The sequence below is a fragment of the Penaeus monodon genome, chromosome 6 (assembly GCF_015228065.2).
Source record: "Penaeus monodon isolate SGIC_2016 chromosome 6, NSTDA_Pmon_1, whole genome shotgun sequence".
Lineage (NCBI taxonomy): Eukaryota > Metazoa > Arthropoda > Malacostraca > Decapoda > Penaeidae > Penaeus > Penaeus monodon.
Window position 1 is genome coordinate 44,447,798 of NC_051391.1, and position 11,946 is coordinate 44,459,743.

At 37.8% G+C, this 11,946-nt stretch overlaps 1 protein-coding gene across 6 annotated transcripts; it reads right to left on the minus strand.

Moving 5' to 3' along the window:
* Nucleotides 1-5,708: 5,708 nt before the first annotated feature.
* Nucleotides 5,709-10,494, minus strand: LOC119574513. Of its 6 annotated transcripts, none has more exons than XM_037921779.1 (4): nt 10,384-10,494; nt 6,368-6,525; nt 6,107-6,242; nt 5,709-5,921 (listed from the first exon to the last, which is right to left on the minus strand). In XM_037921779.1, the coding sequence occupies exons 2-4, from the start codon at nt 6,514-6,516 to the stop codon at nt 5,724-5,726; spliced, it is 483 nt and encodes a 160-aa protein (XP_037777707.1). In that variant the 5' UTR covers nt 6,517-6,525; nt 10,384-10,494; the 3' UTR covers nt 5,709-5,723. The 6 variants fall into 6 exon arrangements, with proteins under 6 accessions (XP_037777707.1, XP_037777705.1, XP_037777702.1 ...); XM_037921777.1 differs by having other exon boundaries at nt 10,334-10,493; XM_037921774.1 differs by lacking the exon at nt 10,384-10,494 and adding an exon at nt 10,181-10,326.
* Nucleotides 10,495-11,946: the final 1,452 nt, after the last annotated feature.

Here is an 11,946-nt window from a genome sequence, read left to right on the forward strand (position 1 = left end):
TTTTTTTTTTTTATTACCCTTTTTTTTATTTTTTTATTTATTATTTTTTTTTTTTATTTGTTTGTATTTTTTTTTCATTTTTTTTTTTTATTTTTTTTTTTTTTTTTTTTTTTTTTTATTTTTTTTGTTTGTGTGTGTGTGTGTGTGTGGGGTTTTTTTTTGGGGTTTTGTGTGTTGTGGGGGTGTGTGTGTGTGTTGTGTGTTGTTTGTGTGTGTGTGTGTGTGGTCTGTGTGTGTGTGGGGTGGCGTGTGTGTGTGTTCGCGGCATGGGGTTAAGATAAAAAGCAAAAAAAAGGCGGTTATGATACAAAAAAAAAGGAAAACTTACTCGTGTTTCTAAATCTTCCTTCCCTTTTCCCATTTTAAAGGGTGTATATAGGTGCTTCCAGTCTCATGTTTGCCCTGATTTCGTTGATCTTGCTTGCCTGCCTTCCCGGTTTTCCCGCGCGGCCCTCCTGGCCCCTTGTTTTTCCCAATTTAAAAAAAAGTTTTCCTTGTTTTTTTACCCAAACTTTTATAGTGTTTTCTTTAAAAATTTAAATTTCTTTCCAAAAAGCCAAAAATGGGGTTTCCTTGTTAAAAATTTAAATCTATCTGTTAAGTTATCTTCCAAAACTCAGGTTATGCTGTATCCCCCCCCCATAAAAAAAAAACATACCAAAAACATTGGGGCTTTAGGAGCTCAAAGCGAAAAACATCCCAGGTCTTTTGGGCACCAGTTTTTCTAAATTCATTCGGGGTGAGCGGGAACAAAATTCACCATTTATACCCAGGTGCTACTGTTTATTTTAAAATAACAAAGCCCAAACGGCAGACAGCCCAGAAAGCCATGCCGTAAGGCTATGACCCCAAGGGACGGGGGGAAAAAGACAATAATATGTTAAAAACCATGAGGAAAAACCCCTTTAAAATTAAATAAGGTTTAATACGTTCAGTCCAAAAAAAATATACCCTTATTACTATGATACTCAAAAAATAAAAAAAATACTTTTTTTAACATTCAACTTTGGGGACTTTAGAAAACCCCTAAACCGAAGGCCGGGCAGACAACCCGTTGCTTTTGGTCTTTTTTTTTGGTTTTGGCTCCCAAGACAGGCTTAGAGGTAACTTGGGTTTAATTTTCCCTAACTCCCCTGTTTATAAAAAAAAATTATATTACTATGATATATCGGGGCGTATACCCAAAATGGGGTCATGGCTACCCAAGAGAGAAGAGAGAAGAGAAGGGGGAGAGAGAAGGAGAGAAAGGGAGGGAGGGGGGGGGGGGGGAGGGAGGGAGGGGGAGGGGGGAGGGGGGAGGGAGGGGAGGGGGGGGGGGGAGGGGGGGGAGGGAGGGAGGGGGGAGGGGGGGAGAGAGAGAGAAGAGTAGAAGAGAGAGAGAGAAAGGAAAGAGAGAGAGAGAGAGAGAGAGAAGGAGAGAGAGAGAGAGAGAGGAGAGAAGGAGAGAGAGAGAGAGAGAGAAGAGAGGGAGATAGAGAGAGAGAGAAAAAGAAGAGAGAGAGAGAGAGAGAGAGAGAGAGAGAGAGAGAGAGAGAGAAGGAGAGAGAGAGAGAGGAGAGAGAGAGAGAGAGAGAGAGAGAGAGAGAGAGAGAGAGAGAGAGAGAGAGAGAGAGAGAGAGAGAGAGAGAGTAATAATTGCAAAAAAGGCCAGGAGGCCTTAATGGATATGTCTCTTTTCATTATTTCTACACTCAGAATGTTCATTAATTTTTTGTCTTATGATGAGTATATCATACTCAAAAAATAAAAAAAGAACAACAATAAAATTTGTTGTTTTATAATATTTGTTTTAATACTGCCTAGAGCCAAGATGAAAGACACTATATGAAAAAGAGGTAATGCCATTTGCAATTGGGAAAAACTTATTTTCAAGGAAAAGGGTAGCACTTCGGACTAAAAAATTCCAAATTCATTAGAGGAATGGACTATTTCTTTAGGACCATTTATAGTTTCTATCTATAAAAAATATTGGCAGGCTTTCAAGCTGATGTTGGTCACAGAGTAATGTTCAGAAACTGATCTAGTCTCACTAACATCCAGTAGTATATCTGACTGAAGTAATACCATGAGAAAGTTCTGATCTATGTTTGTTTTCAGCCTCACTTCTCAGCTCTGACTTGTAAGCTTTAGAGGAAACTTTCCTATTTTTGTATGCATGATATAGTTTTAGGTCAAAAGAAACTGGAAAGGCACATGTGGAATTTTGATTTGTCAATAGTATTTTTTTTTTTTTTATTATTACTTATTTGCATGTTTAACATTTCCCAGCAATGTGAACCTGTAATATGTACACAAAAATGTCAAGTTAACTATTCTTTATTAATATTAGCTCTTTAGCTACCTATACACCTTACTCCTCTGGTACCACACCTACTTGGTCACACACCTAAATATGATAATTAAATTCACTATAGTATAACTGGCAATGATTGTACTTGGCTATTAGACAACCTATTCACATATTTTGCTAATATTTTCCCATGCTGATTCTATTGAGATTATGGTACTACAAAATAAATGCATATTGTAAGTGGATCCTGAACTTCTGATATATAAGCAAAATATCAATTATATTATGTTGAAGATGATAGTACTCAAAGATAACGGCTTTAATATAAAAACTCTATGAATTTTGAAACTCAGCCTTATGCATTTGCTTCGTAAAGAGTTAAAACAGCTATTGAACCTTTTTCAAGCATTTCCAGTCAAAAATGCAACCTATGGCTGCTACTGTAGTAGATGGGTGTGCTTCTACTACTTGGACTGGTGTCTAGTATCTCTTTATGGAGTAAATGTGTGGGTGGGAGTGCTCACTGGTATGGCTGGGTGTAGGAGGTGAAGTGGAGATCAACAGAGGAGCCAGTAAGCTCCCCAGTTGGCTAAGGACTGGACAGTCCTGAGTTGCTGTAGCAGTTGTCTTGTTTGTCTGAAGGATCGGGAATGATGATCTCGGTTCTGGATTCTGTGGCTTAAGTACACGTGTTGTGTAAGTGCACAGGGAACAAGGGGAGCCCACTGTCCAATGAGCAAGGACATGGCTGTGGACTTGGTATGACCCAACCTGGGTAATAAGCTGAACTTCAAGTTGTGGGGTCATGCTGCTACAAGTACTCCACTTCCAGATTGTGAGCTAAGCAAGTGAGCGAAATACCATGATGTGTTACTTCAGGGTCACCACTGTAGTAGATGGGTGCGCATCTACTACTGACTGGTGTCAAGTATCTCTTTATAGTGATTGTGTGGGTGTGAGTGCCCACTGGTATGGCTGGGTGCTGGAGTTGAAGTGAAGATCAATGTGGGAGACTACCAGTCCTGAGTTGCAGCTACTGTTGTCTTGCTCATCTGGAGGATTGGGGAATGCTGATCTTGGTTCCAGATTCTACAGCTTAAGTACACATGCACTGTGTAAGCGCATAGGGAACAAGGAGAGCCCACTGTCCAATGAGTGAGGACATGGCTGTGGACCTGGTGTGACCCAACCTAGGAAGTATGCTGAACTTCAGGTCACTGGATCGTGCTGCTACCCTACCATAGATCGTAGATGCCATAAATATGTAGATAACTACCCTTACCCAGATGCCCATTTTTTTTTTTTCAATTATTTGTAAAGATACTGGGCTTAAATGACTGAATACCATCTCTTTACCCATTTACTATGTCCAATAGATGTTTATTTAAATATCATTAAGAAAACTATTTCATATGGGTAACTAATCATTTTTCCTTTACATAAAAATCGGTTTATTTGTGTTAAATAAGGATGATTAAAATCATTAACCTTATGTGTGTGTGTTTACAAATATATAAACCTACTCAAAAATTGTAACCACCCAATGACCTTATGCTTGGAGCATGGGAAAAAATCAACAGATTCAGTAATTCTCATTGTAAATTTATGTTGCATTCATGCCAGGATCATATTAATGTGATAATTTTATACTTATATAGCTATCCACAGTTCTCCATTTCTTCACAATTGGATTAATAAAAAGAGAAGAAGTAGAAGAAGAGAGAGGTACCTTTATAAAATATAGTCCCTAATGAAAACAATAATTCTGACTGACTTACTAATAAACTCATTGCAAAGTACACTAAATTAGCTTTTTTATATTTACATATATAACACTAAATTTTGTGAAAAAAATATTAGAGATAACTAACTTTGGCAAGTGTGCACATTTCCAACAGCCTGTTCTCAATCTTCTATTTACCAAAGCTGCAGAACCATCCAGCAGTTGTAATTTTCCTGTGCCTTAAAATTATAAGGTTGCTTTCACGAGCACATCAGAATGCGCAGGACGTATCAAGGCCCAATTTTTTAATTAGAAAAAACAAAAACAAAATATAGGTTATGCATAACTAAAAAAAATTAAGTAAATATAGTTCACAATGGCAGACAGTCCCCCCATAAAATTACAGAAATTAAATAATTGGGCTTCAACACAACATTCACATGGAGCTGATCAAACTGAAGAATATTTTTTAGGTAATTTAGGAAAAAAAATTACTAGTGGATGGTTCTGTGGACAGTAAAAAGAAAAGAAAAGAAAGGCATTTTTAGGGGGTGAGGTTTCAGTGATATGTGAGGGGAAACACAGTTATATAATTTATAACAAGGAAAAAAAAAAAGTTATCTAAAACCATTATATTTTTATCATCAAATGACTGGAATAAGGAAGGCCTCAGCTTAAGGGGAAAAATATTTGTTGAAAAAAAATATATTGCAATTAAACTAATGAATGTATCAGTGTAGGTGTTCTACATCAGGAAGTCATTTACTATTTTCATTGTAACAGACTTCATAATTGATCAATATGAATGAAAATTTGTCTGAATATAGTGTGAACATGTCTAAAACTTTTTACATACTCATTTTTTTTTTTTATTCATATGCTGCATAGCAATGCGATTGTATAATCCTGAAGTCATCATCTTCTCCTATTGCCCTACGTTACTTTACATCCATAATTCCATTTTCTTTACAACGTGGAATTCTGAGTATGTACATTCATTTCACTCTCCATACTTGACATTTTCCCAAAGTCTTACAAAAACTTGCAGGTATTGGATCTTCTATACCTTTTCTTATGCATTCGAGAACATGGCTCATAAAGTTTCTGTGATGGCTGCACTGAATGGTGTGTTGCACCCTCCAAGCTCGGCTTTTTGACATCTACTGGTTTATAATCTCATTTCCTCCCATTCTACTCCTTCTCTCTAGCTGAGTGGAAAGTTGCCATATCCTGATACTATATGTTGATATCTTTTCTTCAGTGAGATTACAAGGGAAACTGTGCCCTAATGACTGATTAACTGGAGCTGATTTTCACTATGTTGGGCAGATGAGGCTTACACTTCTTTGGCTTCTAGAGCCTCCCACTGACTGCCCTGAGGATGATTTTTCTATGCTAGCAGCATAAGTAACACTTTTTTTTTTATGTTTATAGATGTTCAGCAGTGAATTAAATTGCATAATTTAATTGCATAACCAGTCACCAGCCTCGCCTTAATCATACTTGATAAATAGTCTAATCAACATTTAAGATGATCTTTCTTTCATTCATATTCACACTTGCCTGAGATTCATTCCCGGTTAAATTTCCACTGATCATCTTTCATAATTCATATAATAATACACTTCAGTCAGTTACAATATATAATAACTGCAAACTGTTTGTCTTTGCTTATTTTAAGTCTGAAATTCAAAAGTAAAATTATCTTAACTATACTTCAAGTAACATACATATTACAAACAAAAATAACATTGAAAAGAAATTGTCTATTAATGTACCTTCATTTGGCTTAAGAACATCTAATATGTCAATACGACTGCCCACACTGTCATTCTTCACAACAAACTGTATCTGTACCAGGCCAGTACTTGTTCCACACTGTTCTTGCAGAGTTTGTTCATCACTCAGCTAGAAATGAAAGTGGCCAGTTATTTAAGAATACCATGAATCATATAACTAAAGCCTACTCATTAGATATCCAACATATGTACACTGCAAAAACAATTTAATATTTCCATATACCTTGATTTAATAAAGTTGTTAGCAAAGTGAGGTAAATGTTATAAATAATGCCAATAAAAAATCATTTTTACCTCCTTTTCTGAAAGTACAGTCACGTTACAGTTCTGCAAATCCAGATGCAATGCTTCAGCAGCTCGGGCCTTCAGTGTTCCCATACGTTCACTGATGTCCATATCAATGGCATAAATTTGTACTGGTTCCCTAGTGCTGAAAAATAAGAAACCTAAGCATAAACCACATCTGTTCAACTATTATACAACAAAATCTTCTAAACTGAATAATGGGACATAAAATAACTTGTAATTTATTATTTACATATAGACAGATGATACCTTTGCTCTTGTAAAACTAGTGATGTTTCTCCACTTTCATCACCTCCACAGCTCTCAGGTAGATGATCATTCTCTGTTATTTCACCTTCAGTGGCTCTCATCAGTATTTCCTCTAAACTTCCCATACCTGAAAGTTCTCCTCCTGCCATTGCATCAGACTGGAATTGAGAAAATAAATGACACTAACAGGTTAACAATACCAACAAAAAGGATCTTCCTACAACCACATGGTTGTAAATTGGAAAATAGAGGCCTTTACTATATGATCCTACCTGAAAAAATAATAATAATAATAATAATGTACTATGCAAAACACAAGTTCTTTCATAGAAAAATTAACAGATCTTCAATAATGAACAACAAACTGTTAAAATCTTGACTACATTTAAGGTTTAAACAAATTCATCTGATAGAACAGCCCAAAATAAAAAAAAACTACAGCAAATATATAACCACATCACAATATCATGGAATAACTTTGTTAAAAGGGTAAAATGAACCTAATTATTTACAATAAGAGATTAAAAAATAGGACTTTACACAATTTAAAACTTACTAACACAGCCTGTGAGTGATTACTACAAAAAAATGGTCTCCTTGTTTGTTCCTGGAAATTTAATACAATCTGGAAAAATATTTGCAGCCTGAATATGTTCCCTAGAAATTTTTTATATACTATATTCCCTTACCTAACTTAGAATACCAAGTAACATAAGATAACTGTACCCTAATATACTAACAACTTCCTTTTTCTAGGAATTAAGATGTTTATGAATATTGAGCAATAGCCAGCTCTTTGTCTATGGAAGCTTGAGCTTGTAGCAGCCTGCACAACCTGCACATCTCAGCTCGCCATGCTTCACAGGTTTAGTCATTCCAGGTCCAACAGTCTTGTCCTCTTTCTCTCACCAGCAGGTGCTTCTCATGACTCAATACTAAGACCTAATTGGTTGACACCGGACACCTCATGGCTCTCTGATTGGACTGCAAGCTCTCCTTGTTCCCGGTTCACTGAAACCAGGAACAAGCTTCAGCTTCAGGATCCGGAACAGAGATCATTAACAATCACAACTCCAGAACACCTCTCCCAAGTAACAGCAATACAGGACCGCCCAGGCCTTCGCCAACTGAGGAGCCTCTCCGGCTCCCCCATACAACTCCACTTCATCTACAGCACCTAGCCTTTAACAGTGGACACTTACACTTATTCAAACACTCCATAAAGAGATATAGATCAGTTGAGTAGTAGATACACCACATATACTACAAGCTGAACATTACGGCAGACCATAATATAATCTGAATCTGTTTGTTTTGTTTAAAGGAGCTACTCATCATTTCCATCTTGATGATCTCCGATTTTTTTATTTCCTTTTAATGTTGGTACAGAGGCCTCAAAATGGAGGGACCATCTTCTTAAATGAAAAAGTTAAATTTCTTAGTTTTTCTAATTAAAAAATTGGAGATCAACTGGTCTGAAGTTTTGAACACTTCTCATGTACAACCAAGAAATTCAAACAAAACACATTTGAAGTTTATAGATTTTTTTTTTATTGTCACTTTCATATCCATATCTTATCAAAAATAGTAATGATTATGCATGTTACATATAAGACAGCCCAACTTAATGTGGGTGTGAGTGTGGATTTGGGTGAATGTGGATGTGGGTGAGTGTGGATGTGGGTGAGTGTGGATGTGGGTGTGGATGTGTGTGGCTGTGGGTGAGTGTGGATGTGAGGGTCAGTGTGAGTATGGATGTGGGTATGAGTGTGGGTATGGGTGTGTGTAGTGGGTGAGTGTGGGTATGGGTGAGTGTGTATGTGGGTATGAGTGTAAATGTGGATATGTATTGGTGTGGATGTGGGTGTGTGGATATGAGTGTGGATGTAGGTGTGGGTATGGGTGAGTGTGAAGGGATGTCAATGTGGGTATGGGTATGTGTGGATGTGGATGTGAATATGGGTGTGATTTTGGATGTGGGTTTGAGTGGATTGGGATGTACATGTGTGTGTATATGGGTGTGAGTGTGGATGTAGGTGAGTGAGTGTGGATGTAGGTGTGAGTGTGGGTGTGTATAGGTGTGAATGTCAGCAATTTCTTTAGCTTATGTGGTGGTTATTAGCCATTCACCCAAGTGCCAAAGGTACAGGCACCATAACAATTACTTCATAGTCTCACTTTAATTAACAGCAATATCATGGTTATTATTCATGATCAGATCTTATGTCTTTAATGCCTGGCATCCACTGAAGATTTCTCAGAAAAGGATATACAATTGCCTTAAAAAAAGAAGAGAATAGACACTGCTATGTAAATTGATATACTCAAGTAAAGGAAAAAATTGCACTAAGACACTGAAAAGAGTGCCCACAGTAACTCATGCTGGTGTGTCTTGGATTACTGCATGCTACAAGATCGGAAGCTAATATTATAATGTGTTCAATCACTGGCATCCATTGAAGACTTATCAGAAGAATAAACAAAACTGTCACACAACAGAACTAAACTGACAATAACATCAAATTAACCTTTAAGAAGTTCATTATCTCTCACTATACTATCCTTACTTATACTCTATGGTGGTATCACTATCAATGGCACAATACTCTTCCAAAGAGGAATAATGTGGCATAACCACATTATAGCAACCATCACAAACTTAAATCATTAAAACCTAAACACTGATTTATTAATTGTCTTACATTGATATAGGTCAGCAGAAAGAGGAGAGTTGCTAAGTGATTATTTTACAATATGGGGAAAATTACAACATTCCGAACTGTGCCATTAGCAGAATTACGCTGGAAGGGCAGGTAGAGCACACAAGTGAATGATAGAGGTGCAATCAGATGCTAAATAGATTTCTCACTGCGAAACAAGTTCATGTGTCCTCTGTGCTCCAGCAAAGGCCAAGAAACAGTCAAAATGCACATTCTCACAGGAAATGCTTGCAAACCTCCCTGGCAATTTATTGTCAAATAAGGAACATGTGTTATTATTAGTAACAATGACATTGTCTTCAATTCTGAATGGATGCAAAAGTATTGAAAGATATATATGGCATCAGCGCTAATTTTTACAGTATGGACTCACTATGCTAGGGAAAATTGAAGCCGATATTCTTGTAGAGGACAAACTGTTGCAGTTATAGAAATAATCTGCAGATATGAATGATAATGATAGTTTCAGTTTCCCAAAGCCATATAGTACAAGGTAAAATTTGCCTGTAATAAAAAAAAAAAGAAAAAAAGAAAAGACAATTTACATTGTGTGGTATATTTTCACAAATTCATAATATGAAAGTTTTGCAACATGTAATACTTTAGTATACATTTACAGAAATATGTGATGGCACTATAATAATAAAAGAAAAACTACACTTGCTAATCTATGAAATAATCAGTTTAGGCAAAAAGTCCACAATACCCTCACACAGCCAGAGTTCTTTGTCCTGTTTTCTTTAAGCAGGCATGAAGTACTAATAAATGGGGGGCACAGGGGGGTTGCCTTCCTATCCAGGGAAAAAATACAAGGTAAGAAAGGTTAGGTTTGGATTTCGGGTTCATTCACGTTAGCCCGGTCTTGGACTTCAACTCTGGAGGGTGCATCGCTCCTGGTAATATATACTGGAATATTAATTGTAAGATTGGATGGCTGTGTAAAACAAAAAAATTACCCTGGATTTCAGCTATATCTTACCATGCAAATTGAGATGAAGACAAAGTTTTTTTTTGGGGGGGAGTGGGGAATAAATTTTGTAACAGAGTTGGGGACTTATTCTCTGGCAAGTGCGTCTGTATTGTAAAGAATTACCGGTATCAGCAAAGACTGAAAAACGCAAGAGCATATCAGAATTGTAGCCAAGGCACGATATGTCAACTGGGAAACGAAATAAGATGCGTTGCAATATCTTATTCTAAACATTAATAATGGTGATATCGTCTCTATATAAATTATTAACTTTACTTGAGTTTGATTTCTTGAAAGAAGAACTTAGTAATCTTGGAATATCAAACCAAGGTATCAACAGCCTCCTTGTATCAAACGTCCCTCGCCCTAAGCCATAGCTATCAGCTGATCGATGTAAACAAAGTCACGCAGATTTCCCACGGCCGACCGACGTTACTCTATTTCTGTTTCTTGTTGGTTAGCAGAATAATTTATTCCAAACCATAAACCGCAAACAAAATCAAGTAAATACAGACTGCGTGCAGCTAGGTTTAAAAAAAAGCATAAGACAATAACACTGCAGAGCCTAGTACGTAACAAAACATGAAGTTGCGCAACAAATAAGAAGTTGCTGCGAAAAGCTTGTGTAAATCGCACAAATATCGAACGAAAGTTCAAAAACGATAGCGGGCGTTATGGCAACCAAGGTCTATTTTGGCAACTGTTGCTATACATCTGCGACCTTGTCGCTGAATTGTTGCGCGACTGACTTATGGCCTAATTTTCTCGATTGCTGTTCCTGCCATCAAGATGAAACTGAAAGTTGTGATAATTTAATTTGGATTTAAACGGCTCCCACTCTGCTTGTTTATAACGGAAAGATCGTCTTTCTTTGTTTAGTATTGGTGAAGTGGAAATTTTAATTATGATGGGTATGTGGTCTGCACCAACGTTCGGACCGGGTTGTAGGTGTGTGTGGTAGGCAAGTGCTGCCCTGTTCCCGAAAACGAGATCAAGGCGGCCCTTTACTCTAGGTGTGTATGAGGTGAAGAAATCGGATCCTATGTAGTGGAGTCTTCTGGTTTCAAAAATAGATAAGAGTTGCTTACATTTGCATTTGGTAGTGCTGTGGTGTAGTGTCGTGTGGGTAGCGTTGATATCTCCGGCAAAGAAGACTGGGAGGTTTGTACAAATGAGTAATTTGTTGAAGTCTGCAAGAGGCAAATTAGTGTTTGGTTTTATATAGGCAGTGGAAAGGATAATGGGGCTCTGTGGGGTGAATATCCTGACTGCCATGAAGTCAGGGTGGCTGAATGGGAGGGTGAGGAACTCGTGAGTGATGGTGAATTTTATGATACAGGACCCCATTTGCAATCCGTCCCCTGATTGCCTGGGTGTGTAACCATACTGCCGAATTCTATAGCCATTTGTGATGGATATAGAATTCAGCAGGACCACATCAAGGCGTTCTTGTTCTAGAAAGTCGTAAAAAATATTACGGATCGAAAAAAATTACCTTACATTTGCTTTAACGATCGTTACCATGTCACTCAGGGTAGACCCATTTTACCTGGGTTTACCTTGCGTGGCGTCTCGGTAGCGGTTCTGTGGTCGAGCCTCGATCGACGGTTCCTCGAGGTCAGGGAGAGAGTACTGCGAGCAGGACACAGGGCGGAAGTCCTGGGAATCAGCAGACCAATTCGTAATACTTTCGCACTGTTCCAAGCACCGCCCAGGAGGGATCATTGGCAATGGCTCCCTCCAAGGGGAAAGGGAGCTCTTCCCCGGCTTCGGGAACGACGTCGATCTCGGAGCCGCTACTCTCGTCCTCAAGGATGGTGTCACTCTTACGATGACGACGAGGCTGCGGGACTGGGGGATCCTTTTTGTCTTTTTTGGCGTGCTTGTTT